This window comes from Macrotis lagotis, chromosome 4 (assembly GCF_037893015.1).
Source record: "Macrotis lagotis isolate mMagLag1 chromosome 4, bilby.v1.9.chrom.fasta, whole genome shotgun sequence".
Taxonomy (NCBI): domain Eukaryota; kingdom Metazoa; phylum Chordata; class Mammalia; order Peramelemorphia; family Peramelidae; genus Macrotis; species Macrotis lagotis.
This window is the reverse complement of record NC_133661.1, coordinates 75474344-75495614: the sequence shown is the minus strand read 5'-3', so window position 1 is coordinate 75495614 and position 21271 is coordinate 75474344. Positions and strand designations below refer to the sequence as shown.

General features: G+C 36.4%; 1 protein-coding gene across 1 annotated transcript in view; it reads right to left on the bottom strand.

Annotated features, from left to right (window-relative positions):
* Nucleotides 1–21271, bottom strand: part of GOT1 (glutamic-oxaloacetic transaminase 1) — a 34414-nt gene continuing 13143 nt past the window's right edge. Inside the window, 8 exon segments of the mRNA XM_074233179.1 lie at nt 1–598; nt 5627–5769; nt 14380–14545; nt 14676–14826; nt 15445–15549; nt 15889–16001; nt 16428–16551; nt 20889–21070. Coding sequence (XP_074089280.1) covers nt 459–598; nt 5627–5769; nt 14380–14545; nt 14676–14826; nt 15445–15549; nt 15889–16001; nt 16428–16551; nt 20889–21070 — 1124 coding nt within the window. The 3' untranslated portion in view covers nt 1–458.

Sequence of the window (21271 nt, the reverse complement as noted above, 5' to 3'; positions counted from 1 at the left end):
TTGACAGAGATAAAATTTGTTTTTTAATGGCATTTCTCTTGGTTATAATCACACAGCTCTTCTGCTGACTTGATCTTTGGGGTTAGATTTTGCTCCAAGAATAAATGATTTGACATGATCTATCCTTTACAACATTCACACAGCAGAAAATGAACTATGAACACACTGATTGAAGGAGGGTGGGTCAACATGCTTAACTAACATAATAATCAAAATAGTATGGGGTTTCTTCCTTTTTTGCCTTTAAATCAAAAATATTCATTCTGCATGGGTTTCCAAATGGCCCCTTATCCTGGGCAATCTCAAAACATGTCAGTTCAAAAACTGGTATCCCGCCACTGTAGTCATTTCAGTCCTTTGATTGTCACTATTACACTAAATAGATAATGGGTTTGTGCAAGCAGGGGATACACACACATGATAGCAGCTTTGGTGGTGCTGGTTGGGTTGGTGCTTCTTCACTGGATTTTAGTGACAGCTTCATGGATGGAGGTAGCCACAAAATCCAGATTTTTTGTAGTTAGACCACACATGTTGATCCGGCCACTTGGCAGTAAGTAGATGTGCTTTTCACTGATCAAATATTCCACTTGTTTACCTATTAAAAAGACAAAAATCATGGTTAAAAAAGCAAATACTTGTTTCAGGCACCATGTTACAACAGAAGCAGAATATTTGGGAGGTTTTTTTTCCCTTCCTTTCCTCCTCAGAAGAGATAACAAATGACAAAGGAGATATTCTATTCAATTTATACAATAAAAACTGAAAGCATCAGGTTTCGAGGAGGTAGCCAGGAAACCTCATTTTGTTAAAAAGGTACTAGAGAGATAAATATTTTTACACGAAGTTTCTCTGATAAAGGCTTCAATTTTCAAATATGTAGGGTACTAAGCCAAATTTATAAAAAAAATAAGAACTGTTCTCCAATTGATAAATGGCCAAGGGATATGAGCAGGCAATTTTCAGAAGAAATCAAAGTTATTTAATTATATGAAAAAATGCTCTAAATTGCAAATGTAGGGAAGACATATACAAACAGGTAAAACTTGTTCGAATGTGAGCATGTGATAATGCAGGCTAGAAGATAACTCAAGTTTGATTACATTTTTAAAAAAATGTTCTATATATCTACCATATTTGTAAATAACACTGCCAAGCAGTCATTTCCCTATCATTTCCTTCCCCCCCCCCCCCCCCCCCCGCAAGGAAATCCCAAGAAATTTTAGAATTAGAAGGGGCCTCGGAGAGGCATCTGATCAGCTTCCAAATATGAAAAGGAACCTTGGCTTTTAACAGATCCAAGCAAATATTGAGCTTTTTACTTGAGTTTCAGGGAGGGGGGAACCCACTACCTCCTGAGGCAGCTTATTCTATACTCTCTTCCTTCTCCATCAGGTCTAAATTTGCCCCTTTGCAACAGCTGCCTATTTTTCCTGGTTCTGTTCCATGGAGCCAAATAGAATAAGTCTTCAGATACTTGAAGATGGTCAGCTTTTTCAACCCCTAACTCTCCCCAAGATTAAACATCCCTACTTCTTTCAACCTCTCCTCCTGACTTGACCTCAAGATCCTTTACCATCTTGACTGCCTTCTTCTTTATACTCTTGAATTTATCAGCATCTTTCCTAAACTAAGGCTCCTTAAATTAAATACACTGCTCCAGATGTTGTGTAATAGGGCCAGAATAGAGAGGGACTATCACCTCCTTTTCCTGGAAGCCATATCTCTAAGATAATTGAAGATCACATTAACTTTTTTGGCTCCTACATTCTACTCTTGGCTCATAATTATTCTGTAGTTCATGAAAGTCTGTTCAGACAAACTGGTATCAAGTAGTGCCTCCCCTATCTTATGCTTATGAAACTGACTTTCCCAATCCAAGTATAAGACTTCAAATTTATCCCTACTAAATTTTATCTGATTAGTTTATATTAACATCTTTTCTGAAGTTACCTCTCCCAGCTTTAAAAAAAAAACATGTTTTAATGATGCCTTTTTATAATATTTTTCACCCCCCAAAAGTATAGTTTAATCAAAGCTAATACATTGAACATGTTGATAAAATTTTGCTACTGAGAAGGGAAATATGTTTAACCGTTAGCCATCTGAAATCAAAGTTGGTCATTGCACTGTCAAAATTCTTTCATTGTTGTTTTCCTTTACATTTCTGGGATTATCTGAGCAGATTATTTTTTTGGAACTACCTAACTTTATTCTTTTTCTGTTCATACCAGCTTACTCTTTTTTATTCATTGTTTCATAGAGAGAAATAATATCCATGAAATCAATATACAAACTATTTTGAAGGTAGAGATTAAACTTTAGCTAGGTCTGAAAATGGCCCATAGCTTACTCAACCTTAGGTTTTGTCTTCCAAGAAACATAAGGGTGATATCATTTTCTTCCCTAGTAAAAGATACAATTAGCCAACAAAGAGAACTGTATCAACAGATACAGTTACAACTACTAGATCCTCTCTCCTATAACAAGTTCCCAAGGCTTTTTAGATTTTCCCAGAACTTTGATATAGTCAGACATAAGCCATTTTGTCCCCCCAAAAAAACTCCTTTTATTAGAAAATTTATTAAAATTGGACCTGATCTTCCTATTTAGCTGTATAACTGGTTAATGTCTTTCACAAATTACATTTAAGTTGGATACTAGATATTAAAAAAGAATTCTGATAATTATGTAAATACTCTACAGTCTTAAGAGATTCAAAATAATAGAAGTTATTTTATCAATACCAATTCTGGTTTTAGGCTCATTAGGACAACCACCTCATTTTAGGGCAAAGTACTTCCAGTGCTTCCTTTGCTTCACCTGCAATGTATTTCCTTGATTTGCATTTAAACAAGTCAATGTTTTTAAGAACAAAATTCATTTGCCAGAGTTGCTGAAGATCTGATATCAAGAGGTCTAATTTTTATACACAATATAAATATACTCATTTTAGGATAAAATATGGCTCCTTTGCTTCACCCCAACTGCATTTGAAGAAACTTATGTTTTTGAGGGCAGAATTCATAGGCCAGAGTTTCTAAAGATCTGATAGTAGAAGATCTTGGGTATATTACTTACACTCCCTGACTTCTATTTTCTTATCTACAAAATGAGAAGGTGAAATTTCAGGTTCTAAATATAAGGCTTCTTCCTAGATTCTTTCTAGAAAATAAAAATGTGAAATAGTCACATTGTTTCTAAGTGATACCTGTAAGTAATAGTAAGAGGCAGCCTAGAGAAAAAAAGACACTGGAAAAGGAGTCAGAAGACCTGGATTTTCTTACTCATTTTATAAATACGAAGTGATGTTACACTGTACCCTATGAGGTATAGTTCTATGTAATTAGATGCAAATGCCATTTTTTGGAAGAAAAAAGCCCAACTATTTAATAATTTTTTTAAAAAGGTAAACAATGACTGAATCTGCTGAAAAAGTCTACCTTGATGTTATTGTAGGCATAAATATTAGTGAAATTTTTTTTCTTCTTTCTCCCTAATTTTCAAAATAATAAAAACTCTGGAAATATGTAATTACTAAACTTAACAGATGCTTATCTAAAGTTTAGAAAGCATTAAAGGATTCAAGATCACAAAATACTTCCTGCAATCTTTAAAAATAATTTATTTTCTTTTTTTAAAAATTTCCTCTGAATCATTAAATTGAAACCTCATCCAATTGATATTCCCCTTCTCTTGAATCCAGTCTCTCCCAGTAAACAACCAGCACTAGTAGCTAGACCCCACTTCCTTTAGAAATTCTTGTTATATATTGGGGAATAGTTTAACAAGTTATGGGATATGAATGTTATGGAGGATTATTGTTTTGTAAGAAATCATGAGCACCTGGACTTTAGAAAAGTCTGGAAAGACTTGCATGAACTAATGCTGAATGAAGTGAGCTGAATGAAGAACCAGGAGTACATTGTATACATGGATAGCAACATTTTGAGATGAATCAACTATGATGGACAATACTTCTCTCAACAGTTCAGTGAACAAAGACAACCCCGAGGGGCCTGTTATAGAAAATTAATCCACATTCACAAAAAAAAAAGAAAAAGGAAAAAACTCTAGAGATTCTGATGCAGAGCAAAGCATATTATGTTCATTTCTTAAAATTTCTTTTATGCTTTTTCTTTCTTGCTCATGGTTTTTTTTTTCCTCCCTCAATTCTCATTCCTCTTTTACAGCATGACTAGTTTGGAAATATGTCAAACACGATTGCATATGTACAAATTTTACCAGCTAGTCACTGCCATGGGGAAGAAGGTGGGAAGGAAAGGTGGAAAAAAAATGTGAAACTCATAAACTTGCAACTTGTTGAATGTTGAAAACTACTCTTGCATGAATTTGGGGAAACAAAATTAAAGAAAAATTAAAGAAAAAAGAAATGCACATTATCATTACTTATAATAGAACTGAGATTTATATAAGACCTTATGAAACACTTTCTACAAAATCTCATTTATTAATATTATTGCTGTTAAAAGGATCATAGGATTTAGAGCTAGGAAAGGACAGTAGAGATCTTCTAATCACTTCCTTATAGATTGGTAAGCTAAAGTCCTATGAGTCACTTACCCAGGAATTTAACCCCAGTACTATACCATCTTGCTTCCAATATAAATAGCTCACATTTTTTGGTGTTTAAGGTTCATAAAGCACCTTCCTCGTCTCAATCAAAATATTAAAAGTAAAGTAGCATCTTAAGAGAAGTTAAACTACTCTCCCAGGAGAGCTTGCTTAGGATCATATTGCTGATAAATGAAAGAAGTTTTTCAAATTCTCAAATCCATGTTTCTTTCCACTATAATACTTTGGGAGTCCTCTATGGTAAGTATTAGCTCCCTTTTCCCTCCTTCATCATAATGGCCCCATAAGAACCTCTAGAATTTAAAGAGATATCGTCACACCTGTTAGCTGCAAAAATTCCACATAAGTGACTGTTACATTTTACAATGATTAAGTCTTCTACCACAATTCAAAAGATGATTTTTAAAAATCTCTACAACCAGTGGAGCTCCATAGTGAAATTTTTAACTCCAAATAAATCTTTTAGAGAATTATGGTGAACCTAAAAGATAATGAGAAGCATATACTAGACATTAGACTTTGGCCTGAAAATTAAAAAGAATTGCAATCCTTCCTAATTTGTTTAGATCCTTTACTTATACCTATTCCAAGGCCACATGGCTAAAAAAAGCTCAACCATCTGTCAGCTGCTAATATACCAACTCAGATTATTGGAACCCTCAAATGTCTCAGGAGATTTGAGTGGGAACCAATGAGAAAATCTTCTTGTTCTGAGTCACCAAGTACCCTAGAGTTTACCTATACAGACCACTGACTAAGCTTTAACAGCTTAGTCAATGATCAATTAAAACAAAATTTGTTGGAGGGGAATTATAAAAAGCCATGATGGGAAGAGTACTGGAATAAATGACAAGTGTGTATAAGAAGAAATGGAAATAAAATTAGAGGAGGTGGATAAAGGAAAGTGAGGAGTAAAACCAGAAAAGGTAAGCTACAATAGCTACTTTGCAAACTTACTTCCTATAAAGTCAGCTTCAGAGAATAACAATTATAAATGGATAACGCAGGAGGCAGTTTGACTTGTACTTACTATTTAACCCTGTGAAACTGAACATTCCAATCTGTTCAGTAATGTGATTCCAGGTTCCTGGGGTACCAAGGGCTTCAAGGCGAGATCTGAGTTCAGCTCTCATTAACAGAATCCGGTCAGCCATTGTCTTAACATTTTCTTTCCTGGATGAGTGGGAAATGAAGTAAATTATTACCTATATAAAAGAAAACCTATTAAACACTCCTACCAATTAAAATTAACTAACAAACATGAAAAAGAACTACAAAAATGGGTTCAGAGAATAACAGGGTCTGCTTTGTTGTAAAGATAATGTTTTAATTCATGCAGTTCTAACAAGTTATGGTTGAACCTGATTAAACAGGAACCACTGAAAAGTAATAACTTTACAAAATGATTATATAGGGTATCTTGAAAGCTTGGGTGCAATCTTGAGGCTGAAAATCATTTCTTTCAAAGTAGGCACTAATCAAGCTAAGAATCATTTGATCATTTAATTACTTTGATTGAATACTATGCATTATCACTCTTATGTGGTAAAGCCATATATTTTACTTCATTAAGCAAATTCCTTCATTTTCCCCCCTGGCTTCTCAGTAAACACAGTATGGTTAGACCAAACATAGACCAAAAGAGTTACTCAATGGTGCTACTAGGGTAGTGAAATGCCATGAGATATTAGAACATTTTATTTATTTTTCTATAGGTCAAATCCAAAGTTCTTCCCATTAGGTCCCAAAGCCAGGTGCCTATATTAACTATGTAGTAACATTTGACTTGGTAGCTAAGTGGTGCAATGAATAGAGCTTAGAGTCAAGAAGACATGAATTCAATTTCAGCCTACTACATATGTGACCTTGGGCAAGTCACTTAACCCCTGTTTGACTCAGTTTTCTCATCAATAAAATGAACTGGAGAAGAAAATGGTAAATCAATCCAGTAGCTTTGCCAAAAAAAACCCCAAAATGGACTCCCAAAGTGTCAAACACACTGAATAACATATATTTGAGCTTTTTAAAAATTTTATTATATGTTTTTTCAAATCATCCCATTTTGGATGTTTAGTTCAAGAAAATGACAAGTGAGAAGTTTGTTTTGTAGGAAATAATTATTAGGATGTTCTATAAATTCTTTATTATCTGGAATACTGGATTTTAGGATGAAAAGGAATTTGAATTTAGTTTTCTCAAAGATTCTCAGGGTGCACAGAAATACTGAAAGGCTTCTTGAGAGCAAGAGAGAGTAAGCATCTTTGTTCCCTACCCCAACCTCACCATCAACCACAAACTTAGTACCTTACATGGCACTAAGTAGGTAATAAATATTTGATAAATGAATCCTTAATATTAATAACCATTAGTCTGGTTATTAATTATTAACATAAAAAATAATATAATTTATGAAATGGAATGGATTACATATAAAACCCCTAATCCAAGTCTATGATCACCAGATGACAATGACTCAATTTCTAAGTTACTACTAGCCTTACTTACAAATTGATTGATCATACTTGAAACTCTCAACTTCTAGGGCAGAGCCAAGGTAGTATCATGAAACTAGGAAGCCCCTGGAGCTTTTCCTAAAACAACTTTTATTTAAAGCCTCTAAACTGATCCTAAAGCATCAGAAGCCACAAAAAAAAATAAAATAAAATAAAACAAAAACAGTGAAAAATCATTTCAGCAAAATATCTTTGAGGAAATTTAGGAAATTCAGATGTAGGTGGGAGAGCTGGGAAACCAGTGGGAAGCTCTTAGCCACAGTGCAGTTCGGGTCCTAGTGCAGCTCAGTTTCCAGCTCAGCAGGCCAGGAGTGAGAGTAATAACCCCAGCAAGATCTAAGCCCTAGAACACTGGTGAAGCATTGGGTTACCTTAACAAAGGGAACAAACCACAAACATAGGAAACACCAAAGCAGAAATCCAAAGACCAGACCCCTATCATAAAAAGCTTGGGATTAGGTGTGTACCCTATCCCACAGGAGCAGGGCTCAACTATCAATATGAGCAACAAAACAAAAAACAAAAAAACAAAAAAGTACTAACCACTGACAGTTACTATTCTGATAAGGATGATAAAAACAACATCTCAGAAGAGGAAAGCAGTGACAAAATGCCTACATGTGATGCCTCAAAGGGGTTTATGAATTAGTCTCAAATGCAAAAATACCTTTTGGAAGAAATCAAAAAAATTTTAAAAACCAAAAGGAAGAAGAAAAATGGAGAAAAGAAATGAGATTTAGGCAGAAGATTTATGAAAAATTAATGAAGAATTTAAAAGTAAAATTAACCATTGGGAAAAGGAAATACAAAGGTTAACTGAAGAAAATAAAAACCCTAAAAACTAGGAATGGATAAATGGAAATGAATGACTCTATGACACTCCAAGATTCCATCAAACAAAATCAAAATGCTGAAAAATAGAAGAATATGTAAAGTATCTCTTAGGAAAAATGACTGAACTGGAAAATAGATCCAGAAGAGATAATTTATGAATTATTAGTCTACCTGAAAGCCATGATCACAAAAAGAACCTGGACATTATCTTTCAGGAAATTATTAAGAAAACTGTTCTGGTATACTAGAACAACAGGGTAAAATAGTCCTTAAAGGAATCCGTGAATCACTGCCTAAAAGAGATCTCAAGATTAAAAACTCCAAGGAATACAGTAGTCAAATTTTAGAATTCTTGGCTAAAGGAGAAAATAATGCAAGTAGTTGAAAAGAATCAATTTAAATATCAGGGAGTCAACAGTCAGGATCACGCAGGACTTATCACTATCAATATTAAAGGATTGGAGGGCCTAGAATAGGATATTCCACAGGACAAAAAACTTGAACTATAACCAAAAATCAACCCCTCCACAAATTTCTGTATATTATTTTAGGGGAAAGGATGGATACTTTCAAATTTACCTGAAAAAAAGACTAGAACTGAACAAATGATCTTCAAATACAAGACTCAAGAGATACGTATAAAAGTTAAATGTGTGTGGGGGGGGAAGAAATGTTAGTCAATAAGACTAAACTGTCTACATCCCCACACAGGAAGAAAATATTTGAGAATTATATTTCTCTTAGGACAACTGAAAGAAGTATACTGTACAGAGAGTATAGGTATCAATTGACTGCATTGTGCTCAAACTATTCATTCTATATTGGGAAACTTGGAGGGACTGTACTAGGGAAGAGGATGTGAGTATAAATCAATTATGATATAAGGATACTTATGGTTCCTGAGAATTATATTTCTATCAGGACACTTGAGAGGAGTATCCTTTGTTAAAGGGAATGGGTACAAGACAGATATAAATCAATTAGAACATTTAAAAAAAGGATTGAGAAGAGGGAAGAAAACAGGCATTAGAGGATAACTAACAACACATGAAGAAACACAAAGCCCCCCCCCCAGTATAGTACAGGGAAAGAAGGGAAGGTGTGAAAACTGAGTACATCTTACTCTCAACAGATTGGGTTCAAAGAAAGAATAACATAATTCCCAACTAGGTTAAGAAATTTATCCTATCCTACAGGGAAGCAAGCAGTGAAAGAGGAAAGTAAAGGGGAAGAAGGGAGTGATAAAAAAGGAGGGAAAAGTATAAGTTAAAAAAAGGAATAAAAGGGCAAAAGGAAAAGAAAAGGGAAGTAGGATGATAAAAGGGAGAGCAGATTGAAGAAGGCAATAGTCAAAAGCAAAACACTGCTAAGGAGGAATAAGGGGAAAAGAGAAAGAAGTACAAAGGGGGGGAATAGGATGGAGGGAAATACAGAGTAATCATAACTATGAATGTGAATGGGATTAAGTCTCCTATAAAACAGAGGTGGATAGTAGAATGAATTAAAAACCAGAATTCTACAATATGTTGTTTACAAGAAACAAATAGAAATATACACACAGGGAAAAAAATAAAAAACTAGAGTAGAATATATTACGCTTCAATTGAAGTTTTAAAAAGCAAGGGTGGGGTGCGGAGCCAAGATGGCAACAAGAGCGGATCCTGTCTTGGGTGCTCTCTCATAAAACTCATAAGCTAAGGACTCTAACTAAATTTTTGAGAGACAGAACCCACAGAGGGACCCAGTGAGGCAGTTCTCCTACTCAAGGTAACCTAGAAAAGATCAGAAAGGCTCTGCTCCTTGGGATTGAAGGGGTGGCCCTCCAGGGGGTGTCCCACCAGAGTGAAAGAATTTCAGCCTTACGGAGGCAGCCCCAGGGTGCTGGGAGCTGCAGCTCACAGCAGTGAGGGCAGTTTCCTGACCTATACCCCAGGGAACACCAGGCACAAATTGGGGGAACAGTGGGGGACCTCTGCCAGAGGGAGCACTTGAAGTCCAGCCCTCAGAGCACACAGCAAACAGCTAGCAGCAGCATGACCAAGGCAGTCCCGATCGAGGAACAGAAGCAGACTGAGCCGAGCCCATAAGCAGGAGCCCCCAGGGCATGAGCCCATTGAACCTAGGGAGGGGAGTAAAGAGAGAGACTGCAGAACTCTGTCCTCTGCCCCTGGAACAGGACTCTGGGGTTCTGACCACATTCAGATCTGATCGAAGTGTAGGCCCCCCCACCTCAGCCCCATGGCAGAAGGGGGCGCTTATGGTCATTTACAGACCAGGAGGAAGGACAGAGCCTCACACAATGAGACTCTTGTGGGAGTGTCCCAAAAGCTCAGGAAGCACTCCAAAAACAGGCTAAGGCTGGGAAAATGAGCAAGCAGAGAAACAAGAGGAACACCATCGAGAAATACAACATCTATGATCCCAAGAAGGATCAATATACTCAGTCTGAAGATGAGGAAACACAAGCTCCTGCATCTAAAGATGCCAAGAAAAACAGAAATTGGGCTCAGGCTATGACAGAGCTCAAAAAAGACTTTGAAAATCAAGTGAGGGAGTTAGAAGAAAAACTGGGAAAAGAAAGGAGAGAGATGCAGGAAAAACATGAAAATGAAGTCAGCAGCTTAGTCAAGGAAATCAAAAAGAATGCTGAAGAAAACAGCATGCTAAAAACCAGCTTAGGTCAAATGGATAAAACAGCTCAAAAAGTTACTGAGGAGAAGAATGCTTTAAAAAGCAGAACTGGCCAGATGGAAAAAAGAGATAAGAAAGCTCTCTGAGGAAAACAAATCCTTCAGACAAAGAATAGAACTCAGGGAGATTGATGAATTTACTAAAAATCAGGACTCAATTCTTCAAAACCAAAAGAATGAAAAATTAGAAGAAAATGTGAAACATCTCATTGAAAAAACAACTGATATGGAAAACAGATTTAGTAAAGATAAATTAAAAATTATTGGAATAGGGAGCGGCTAGGTGGCACAGTGGATAGAGCACTGGCCTTGGAGTCAGTAGTACCTGAGTTCAAATCCAGCCTCAGACACTTAATAATTACCTAGCCATGTGGCCTTGGGCAAGCCACTTAACCCCATTGCCTTGAAAAATCTAAAAAAAAAAATTATTGATAAACCAGAAAGTCATGTTCAGGAAAAAAGCCTTGACATCATTTTCAAAGAATTACTAAGGAAAACTGCCCTGATATCCTAGAAGCAGAGGGCAAAATAGAAATGGAGAGAATCCACAGATCCCCCCAAGAAAGAGATCCCAAAAAACCAACCCCCAGGAATATTATACTCAAGTTCCAGAACTCCCAAGTCAAAGAGAAAATATTACAAGCAGCCAGAAGGACACAATTCAAATACCGTAGAGCTGCAGTCAGGATCTCACAGGACTTAGTAGCAACTACATTAAAAACTTGTAGGACTTGGAATATAATATACCAAAAGGCAAAAGAGCTTAGAATGCAACCAAGAATCAACTACCCAGCAAAACTGAATGTCCTCTTCCAGGGAAAAAGATGGACTTTCAATGAACCAGGGGAATTTCAAATGTTCCTGTTGGAATGGCCAGAGCTGAACAGAAGGTTTGATCTTCAAATACAGGACTCAGGTGAAGCATAGAGATTGGAGGAGAAGGGGAAAATATGAGGGACTTGATGATGAACTGCATGTATTCCTGTATAGAAAAATGACACTGATAATACTCAAGAACCTTCTCAATTATCAGAGCAGATAGAAGGAGCTTTTATAGATGAAGCACAGGGGAAAGCTGAATTTGAAGATAAAATATGATGTAAAAATGGAGTCAATAGAAAAAAGGGAAATGTAATGGGAGAAAGAAAAAGGAGAGGGGGAGAATAGGCCAAGATATTTCACATAAGGAAGATTTTTCTTTATTACAATGATATGGAAGGGAGAAGGCAAGGGTGAATGAGGGAGTCTTTGCTCTCATCAGAGAGCTAGGAGAGGAAACAGCATATATACTCAATGGGGTATAGACATCTGGAGTAAGACGGAGAGAGGGCAGGGGACAGGGGGAAGGGGTGGGGATGTGAATGATGGAGGAGAGGATGGACCATGGGGGGAGAGTGGTCAGAAATAACACATTTTCTTTTTTACTTCTTGCAAGGGGCTGGGAATGGAAGGCCTGTCTGAGACCACAGGGCCAGTTGGATGCTGGGCCTAAGGGGATGGTAGGGGGGCTCAGGGCCTCTTGGCCCCAGAGCCAGGGATCTGTCTGCTGGGCCACTCAGCTACCCTATAGCAGAGTCAGAGTGAAAGGGGAGAGAAAATATAGTACACGAAAGTGGAGAAATACGAAAGGAAAGAGTTGCGATCAGCAATGGCCACAGTGGAAAAATATGGAAATAACTTTTATGATGAACTTATAAAGAATGTGATCCACCTGCGACAGAGTTGGTGGTGCTGGAACACAGACTGAAGCACATTTTTTTATTATTATTATTGTTATTATTGTTTGGGGGGGGGGGTTCAGGGCAAATGGGGCTGGGTGGCCTGCCTGGGGCCGCATAGCAGGGTGATCGTTGGGTGTCTGAGGCCGGATTTGGACCCAGGTGCTCCTGGCTCAAGGGCCAATGCTCTGTCTGCCACCCAGCCACCCTATTACTACTATTTTATTTTATGTCTTTTTTTTTCTTTTTTTGGTTTATGCAGGGCAGTGGGGTTGGGGTGGCTTGCATGTCACACAGCTGGGTGATTGTTGGGTGTACAGGGCTGGATATGGGCTTGGGTGCTCCTGGCTCCAGGGCTGGTGCTCCATCCACTGCACCATCTGGCCATACCTACAATTATTACTATTATTTTTTTAATTTTAATTTTAATTTTTTTCTCTCCCCTTTACTTTATCACTCAAGTGAGTCTATATTTTGGGGGGGAGGGGGTACTTTGTTTACTCTTAAACAAGAATATTCTATTAATGTATAAAAAACTGTTTGTACAAAATGAGAATAAATAAATATTAAATTACAAAAAAAAAGCAAGGGTGGTAATCCTTAGCTCAGATCAAGTAAAAGCAAAATTAGACTAATTTAAAAAGGATAAGGGGGATGGCTAGGTGGTGCAGTGGATAGAGCACTGGCCTTGGAGTCAGAAGTACTTGAGTTCAAATACGGCCTCAGACACTTAATAATTACCTAGCCGTGTGGCCTTGGGCAAGCCACTTAACCTCATTGCCTTGAAAAATCTTTAAAAAAAAAAACAAAAAACGGGATAAGGAAGAAAACTACATCTCACTAAAAGATATGATGGACAATTAAGTAATATCAATATTAAACATATATGCACTAAGTGGAACAGCATCCATATTCTTAGAGTAAGAAACTAAAGGAGTCAGAAGAAGACATAGCAAAACTATATAGTAGGAGACGTCTATCTCCCTCCCTCAGAATTAAATAAATCTAATCATAAAATAAACAATAAGGAACTCAAGAAGATGAATAGAATTTTAGCAAAGTTAGAAATGATAGACCTTTGGAAAAAGTTGAATGGGGATAGAAAGGAATATACCTTATTCTCTGCAGTATGTAGCACCTACACAAAAATTGACTATGCATTAGGGCATAAAAACCTTTCCATCAAATGCAGAAAGGCAGAAATATTGAATGCATCCTTTTCATATCCTAATACAATAAAAATTACATGTAATAGTCATAGAAAGATAAACTAAAAATTAATTGGAAACTAAATAACCTAATATTAAAGAATGGGTAGATTCAATAAATCATTGAAATAATCAACAAGTTCATCCTAGATAATGACAGTGATGAGATATCAAACCAAAATTTGTGGGATGCAGCCAAAGCAATTATTAGGAGAAATTTTATATCACTAAATGCTATAATATATAAATATTATGTTATAATTTTATAATAAACATATATTTTATAATATATAGCTATAAATATATAAATACTAATTAATTAAAGAAAGAGGAGATCAATGAATTGGGCATGCAACTAAAAAAACCAGAAAAAAAATTTAAAATCCCCAATTAAATACCACATTAGAAATTCAAAGAAATTAAAATTAAAATTCAAAGGAAAAATTAACTCTTTCAGTATGGGAATATGCTATCCTAAAAAAATACATGCTTTCTCAAGTTTTATTTGTTCTTTAGTTAATTTAGGTTCATTTATGAGGTAGTTAGGAAAAAACTAATATAAACTGCAACTATAATTTATCCCTTGTAAAATTCATATTTTGGCCCAAATTTAGTATGAAATAATCAGCACTGGGATGAAAAAAAAATTTTTCAGCATCAAAAGAATTAATAAAATTAAGTAAGAAAACTGTTGAACTAATAAATATCTAATAGTTGGCTTTATTAAAAAAAACTAATAAGATAGACAAACCTTTGGTTAATCTGATTTAAAAAAAAAACCCTAGTCCTCCAATTCTCTTTTTCTACCTAGGAACCTTACCACTCTTTAAAGAGCTCAGGGTTGGAAAGGGTAATGGCCACTATCCGAGCTCCCTGAGCAGGAGGGTTGGACCACAAGACACGCACAATCTTCTCCATCTGGGAAAGGACACGCAGGACGTTATCACCATCTTTACCAACTACGGTCAGGTTTCCCACCCGCTCATCTAAAGAGAGAGACAATATATCAAAACTAAGTCCAATAATCCTTCCCTCACAGAAAAGCTTCCAAACCAGCCAAGACTCATGTGATATGGGCCCAGCATGCCAAAAGTGTTTATTTAAAAAGGCACTCACTATATAGACCGAAGTTCTTGGAGAAAGACTGAGCACAGAAGAACTCAAAGCCCTCATTCACAAAATAGCGGACAGCCCAGGCATCCTTGTCTAAGTCCCCAGATGCAAAACCTTGATAAGCTGAGTCGAAGAAAGGGAACAGAAATCTGCGCTGCAAGGAGGGAAGGAGAGTTAGTCTTAAAAAAAAGATCATCCACCTGACCCAACCAAAAGAAACTGTCTTTTCAGAATGAGCACCTTACAAGATGTTTGTGGGTCATCAATTTATCTTCCTTCTCTATACATCTATGAGTAGAGTAGCAAGCCAAAATCCAGAAACTGGACAAGTCCATGGATAATGTGGGAGAGGGCCCTGGCATGTATGAACCTGTTCAAGCCTGAGGATCAACCCCCCACATATATCAGAATATGAGAACACTAAAGCAAAAAAAATCTGCTGTGCTCTTGCAACTGAATCTCTTCAGAGATACCAATTGGATGGTTCTGAGTCAATACATTTAACATTGTATTTCATAAGAGCTCTTAGAAGGAAATGATCATAATCCCAACTTCAGTGCATAAAAGTTGATTTGTAATGCCAATTGTACCACTGTGACAGGGTTCTAAGAATATTAATATGAATTTTTCTCAAAGAAACAATTCTTGGATTTACTGAACCATTTATGCCACCAATCTAGTGGTTTTTTGGAATCATACCAGTACATGCATTAAAAGGGTATTTAGTTGTATCAACCGCATCATGTACAGATATCTGAAAAGTGGCAGTTACCTTCATGACAGAGGCAATCTTCTCCCATTGAGCTGGAGTTGGATCAGTGCCAGTGGGGTTATGTGCACAGGCATGAAGGACAAAGATAGAGGACTCTGGAGCATTCTGAGGAAAAGTAATATGGATCAGTTTTGACTGGCATCAACAGGAAATATCAGGAAATAGAATCGGTATTGTGTTGGTAAGCCAAAGAAGGTAACAAGGAAGCTGGATTTGTTCCATATATGTAATTAAATTCCAGAAAACATCACCTCATTTGAGGAAAGTGGCTCAAGCCCTTCTCAACCCAAAGAGTAGGCCTTTCTTCCTCTTAGAAAGCTTTCCTAATGCCACAAGGTTCCAGGTAACTTTCTATTATGAAGTAGATAGATATAGATGGATGGGTGGATGGATGGATGAGTGAGTGAATGAATGACTGACTGAATGAATAAATAAGTTACTAACCTCCATATCTTGCAGCATTCCCTCAAGGTCAAGTCCTCTCTTAGCTGCATCCCAATAACGATATGTTCGGATGTCCTTAAAGCCAGCAGCATTAAACACACCATTATGATTTTCTGAAAATAATAAGTTAAAGTGTTTGACAAACACTGCTCATCAAAATTAAAAATTCCACTATACACACAAACCTTTTCTTAAGGAACTAGAAGTCTTTTTTTCCTATTATGAAAATTTCTAGAGAAGGATCATTTATAAGTAGATATAGTCTTCTAGTTAACAACTGAAATTTTACTTTTTTATTTTATTGTACTGGTATGTCTTGCTACTAAGTTATCTACCTGTTTAATGTTCTGATCCCACTTTTTTTTAACCATTTATTCATGGAGAAATCTGAAGTTTAGCCTCAGATTACTCATATATAACCCACAATACAAGTCATCTCAAAGTTTTGTTAATATTTTCTCTGTGATCAATAAAGAAACAGAAAGAATCATTCTTTCCTGTTCTTTCTTTTCAAACTTCCCTAGAAATGAAAAACTCACCCCAGGTTGGAGAAGACACATAGACAGGAGTGGCTGTATTGTTTGTTCCATTGTACCACCTGCTTAAGAACTCAGCTCCAACTCGAAGAGCACCTGTTCCTCCCAAAGCTTGCACACTTCCTACCTGAAACAGAGAAAGATAATCAGTAACTGAGGATGGTTAAGTTCTATTTATTTTTTTCCAAAGACTAAAAAATCAGTTGAAGGTGATGAGAGAGAAATTATATCCTTAAGGAAGAAACAAAGTATAAGACATAGCAAAATTACATAAGATAAAGGGGTTTTTTTCCCCCAAATTAAAGGTAATAGTCTTTGGTCTTTGTTCAAACTCCACAATTCTTTCTCTGGATACAGATGGTATTCTCCATTGCAGATAACCCAAAATTGTCCCTGATTCTTGCACTGAAGGAATGAGTAAGTTCATCAAGGTTGATCATCACCCCCATGTTGCTGTTAGGGTGTACAATTTTTTTCTGGTTCTGCTCATCTCACTCAGCATCAGTTCATACAAATCCTTCCAGGCTTCCCTGAATTCCCATCCCTCCTGGTTTCTAATAGAACAATGTTTGCTAAGCCATTCCCCAATTGAAGGACATTCACTTAATTTCCAATTCTTTGCCACCACAAACAGGGCTGCTAGGAATATTTTTGTACAAGTGATGCTTTTACCCTTTTTTCATAATCTCTTCAGGGTATAGACCCAGTAGTGGTATTGCTAGTACATGATGCTACCCTTGCTTTCAGATGTATAAACATACACATATTTTCCTACTGATGCTTGCATTCTTTAATTTTGAGATGCCAGAATACCAATACCTGTTTAGCAGAGAAAAGAAAAATCTCTGCTGCCTAAGTCTCTCTTTGTTGCTAGAATATATGTATCATTTTAAGAACTAAATTTAACCTAATATTTTAAGCTAACAAGCCTGAATCAGATTATTTGCAGTCACTTTCCAACTGACAAGAACTCAAAGAACATGAACACAGTTCTCAAAAGAATTTCAGTTTATTAATAATCATATGACAGAATGCTCCAAACCACTAATAATAACAAAAATATAAATGAAATAAACTATGAGGTTTCATATAACACTCAACAAATTAACAAGAGAAGCCTGAAGAGGTTGCAGAAAAACTAATACATTAATGCACTGCTGGTGGATCTGTGAACTGGTTCAATCCTTTTGGAAAACAATTTGGAATTATGTGAAGATAAGTGACCAAAACATTCATATCCCTTAACCTGGAGATCACACTGACAGGCATCATCCCAAGGAATCTAAGGACAAAAGTACAGACTCCATTTACATGAATATGTTTATAGAATTACTTTTATATAGTGCCAAAGCATTGAAATAAAAAGATGCCCATTGATTGGAGAATGGTTGATGGTGGAAAAATAAATTGTGGTGGATGGAATATAATATGTCATTAGCGTTCTATAAGAAACAATTACTGCAGTGAATACACTAAGCATAAGAAAACTCTATTCCTTAGTTCTTTACAGAAGTGGGGGGCTACAAGTGTGAAATACTCTTAAGTTTGTTTTTTTGATGTGTAAGATAGTGTTGTTTTTTTTTCCCCAATAAGAACAGATCTGGGAAAGAAAACAAATGACATAAAAATGAAAGATATCAATAAATTTTTTCTTTTAATAACAATCCCTAAAAGACAAAAAAGTAAAAGTATCTCAAAACATGGGTCTGATCTCATAAATTCTTATATTTATATGTGTGTATATCTCTTAAATTGCTCTAGTTTAACTGTTAAGGCTTTATTGCTGTGGCTGAAAAAATTCATTACCCTGCGGCTAAGGTGGTAATGAGTCTCTCTGATCTAAAATAGACCAATCCTGACAACATTCTAGCCCCCTTGTTAGGTCAGTATTGAAATATATAGATGGGGGGGCAGCTAGGTAGCACAGTAGATACAGCACCAGTCCTGGAGTCAGGAGGACCTGAGTTCAGCTTTTTTTTTAGTTTTTTTTTCTTTTGCAAGGCAATGGGGTTAAGTGGTTTGCCCAAGGCCACACAGCTAGGTAATTATTAAGTGTCTGTGGCTGGATTTGAACTCGAGGACCTGAGTTCAAATGCAACCTCAGAAACTTTAATAATTACCTAGCTGTGTGACCTTGGGCAAGTCACTTAAACCCATTGCCTTTCCACCAAAAAAAAAGTACTAACAAATTATGTAGCTTGGTCCTTTTTTTACTAGTTTTCACTGACACCTGGGACATGAAACAATAGTGTCAGGTCTATGTCTATTTAATATAGTTAGCAGAATTTGCTATAGGCAATAGCCACAGTCTGATATTCATTTTCAGATCATACCAACTCTGATTTCTCCTTATAAAAGATGTTGCCTTCAAATTAAGGCTATGAAAATAATCTGATCCCTGCCTCTCGATATGCATTTGCTGGTTGGCTGATGCCAAGGACCTGATTAGAAGTGATTTCTCTAAATATCTGGAGTGATTTGCCATTTCCTTCTGTAGCTCATTTTACAGATGAGGAAAACTAAGATAAATAAGGGTAAGTGATTTGCTCTAATGACTGCCGTGAAAAAGAGCCAACATGCCTAATCCCCAATCTGATTCTTTAAATTTCTAGTGCTTTGAAAGCAGTGATGTTTTGTAACAACCTTCTTATCTCATCCATCATGCACTATCAGCTTTTTACTTGTAGCAAGAAATATACTTCTTTATTCCCTGATTTAGGTTTTCAAGAAACCTCCTTCCTCATAGCCTACCTGATCCTTAAGGAAAGAAAACATAGCTCAATCTGAAATCTTGCTCCTTAGTCACATGGACAACAGCCTACCAAGAAGGAAACTAGAAATTGGTGAGAATGTTGGTGCTCCAGATGCAGAATCCCTATGTCTTTTTTCTTCTTTTAGGTCTTACTTATGATCTGGAAAAGGCTACAAAGCTGCATAGTGGATACTCTATGCAGAGCTAATAACTGGTCCCAACCCCTCCCTACCCCAACTCAGAGAATTAAGGGGAGCATGGATATGGTGACAGGTATAACTAGATTAATGCAAAAGCCTCTTAGCTGTATTCCCATGTCCATCTTCTTCAATACAATCTATACATACTGTCAAACTCATTTAACAATCCTGTTCAATGCATTCAAAAGCCATCTTAGCAAGTTTACTTCAGTAAACATTTATTAAGTGATAACTGTGAATAGCGCAGAATTTAGCACCAGGGTTGTAAAAACAAAGCTCATCTCAAGGCTTGGTGCGATTGTAACTATCCAAAATTGTTTCCCAGGACTACTTTAGTAACATTGTCTATACATACTAGTTAGGCAAAAGATACATTGCCCCGCAAGTATGCTATAGTTTCATTCTGCTTTATTGACTTCATTTGTACTATTCCCCTCACTTCAAATGCTCTTCTTTTTTTCTATACAAATTTCTTCTTTATTTATTCATTCTTTCATTCATTTATTCATTTATTTATTGGGTGGGGTAGGAAGGTAGATTTTGTTATTTTACCAGCATGAGAAATTCCTAGTATGGAAAGCTGATTTGTCATTAAGGAGTTGTCCCTAGTCCCACAAAATGTATCAAAGACATAACTTGAATCCAGATCTGCCTGACTACAAGCCTAGAGTTTCTATCCCTATTCTGTTTTGTCTCTTCAAATCTTGCATATCCTCAAAGTTCCAGTTGTATGAAGTCTTTTTATATCAGTTCTTAAAGATTTCTTCCACTTTGGAAATCCTTTGGAAATCATGCACTATCACATGAAAAAAGACAATCTCCAATTGTCTGTTTCTTAAAACTTTTCTTTTATCCTCTATGTTGCTTAGCATTTGTTGTTGTTTGGCAGTTTTCAAAATAGGAAGTCTGCTACTATCAACAACTCCTTCAAGTAAGAATCAATGTACAAAAGCTTAGAATCTTTGTGAGTCTTGACAAAGAACTAGGGGGAGGAGAGTTGTCATTTCCTTCTATCATTTGACAGATAAAGGCAAACAAGGCTAAAGTTACTTACCTAGGATCACACAACTAATAAGTGCTTGAGACCAGATTTGAACTCAGAAAGATGAGTCTTCCTGACTCCAGACCAAGAATTCTCTTCATGGTACCACTTAAGTTGCCCCTTATTGCTCAGCATAAGAAACCCAAAAAAGGGACTCATCAGATACTTGTTGTTTGATTATTAGCTTACTGATTTTTTAATTAATTAAAAACTAGGTGACCAGATAGAATTGTATGATTGCAAAATTAGAGAGGAGTGGTATGATCAAGGTTAGTTCATATTATAGCACTAGACAGACAACCAAGAAGATATACCAAGGGAAATACTTTCTCCAGATTAGTCTATAATCATTTGGTCTGATCTTGATCTCTACAAATCACATTTTTCTAAAATAAAGGCTTTCACTGACATTCATGTGAATTTCCACCACAAGTTTTTAAAGAAAAAATGATTCCTTACCCACAACTTACCCTCTTCTCTTTGATGGCTGGGCTGTCATCCCCAAGAGCAATGCGGGAAGCATTGGTTCGAAATTCAGGCAATCCCAAGATAGGCAAGTACTCATGGTTAAGAGAGTCATTTTTAGCAATCAGGTGTTCCACCTTCCTCACTACTGGCAAAACCCAGGGCTGACACTCATCTGTGCGATATGCTGTAAGACAGAAAAGGTTATCTTAATAAAACCCCTCTTTATATGAAATTTTGGCATGACAGAAAGGCTCATCACTTTCTTCTCCAAAACAAAACAGAAAACCATTAGTAAAATCCTATATTAATGTGATCACCATAAAGAAAACTTATGGAGGCAGCTAGGTGGTGCAGTGGATAGAGCACTGGCCCTGGAGTCAGGAGT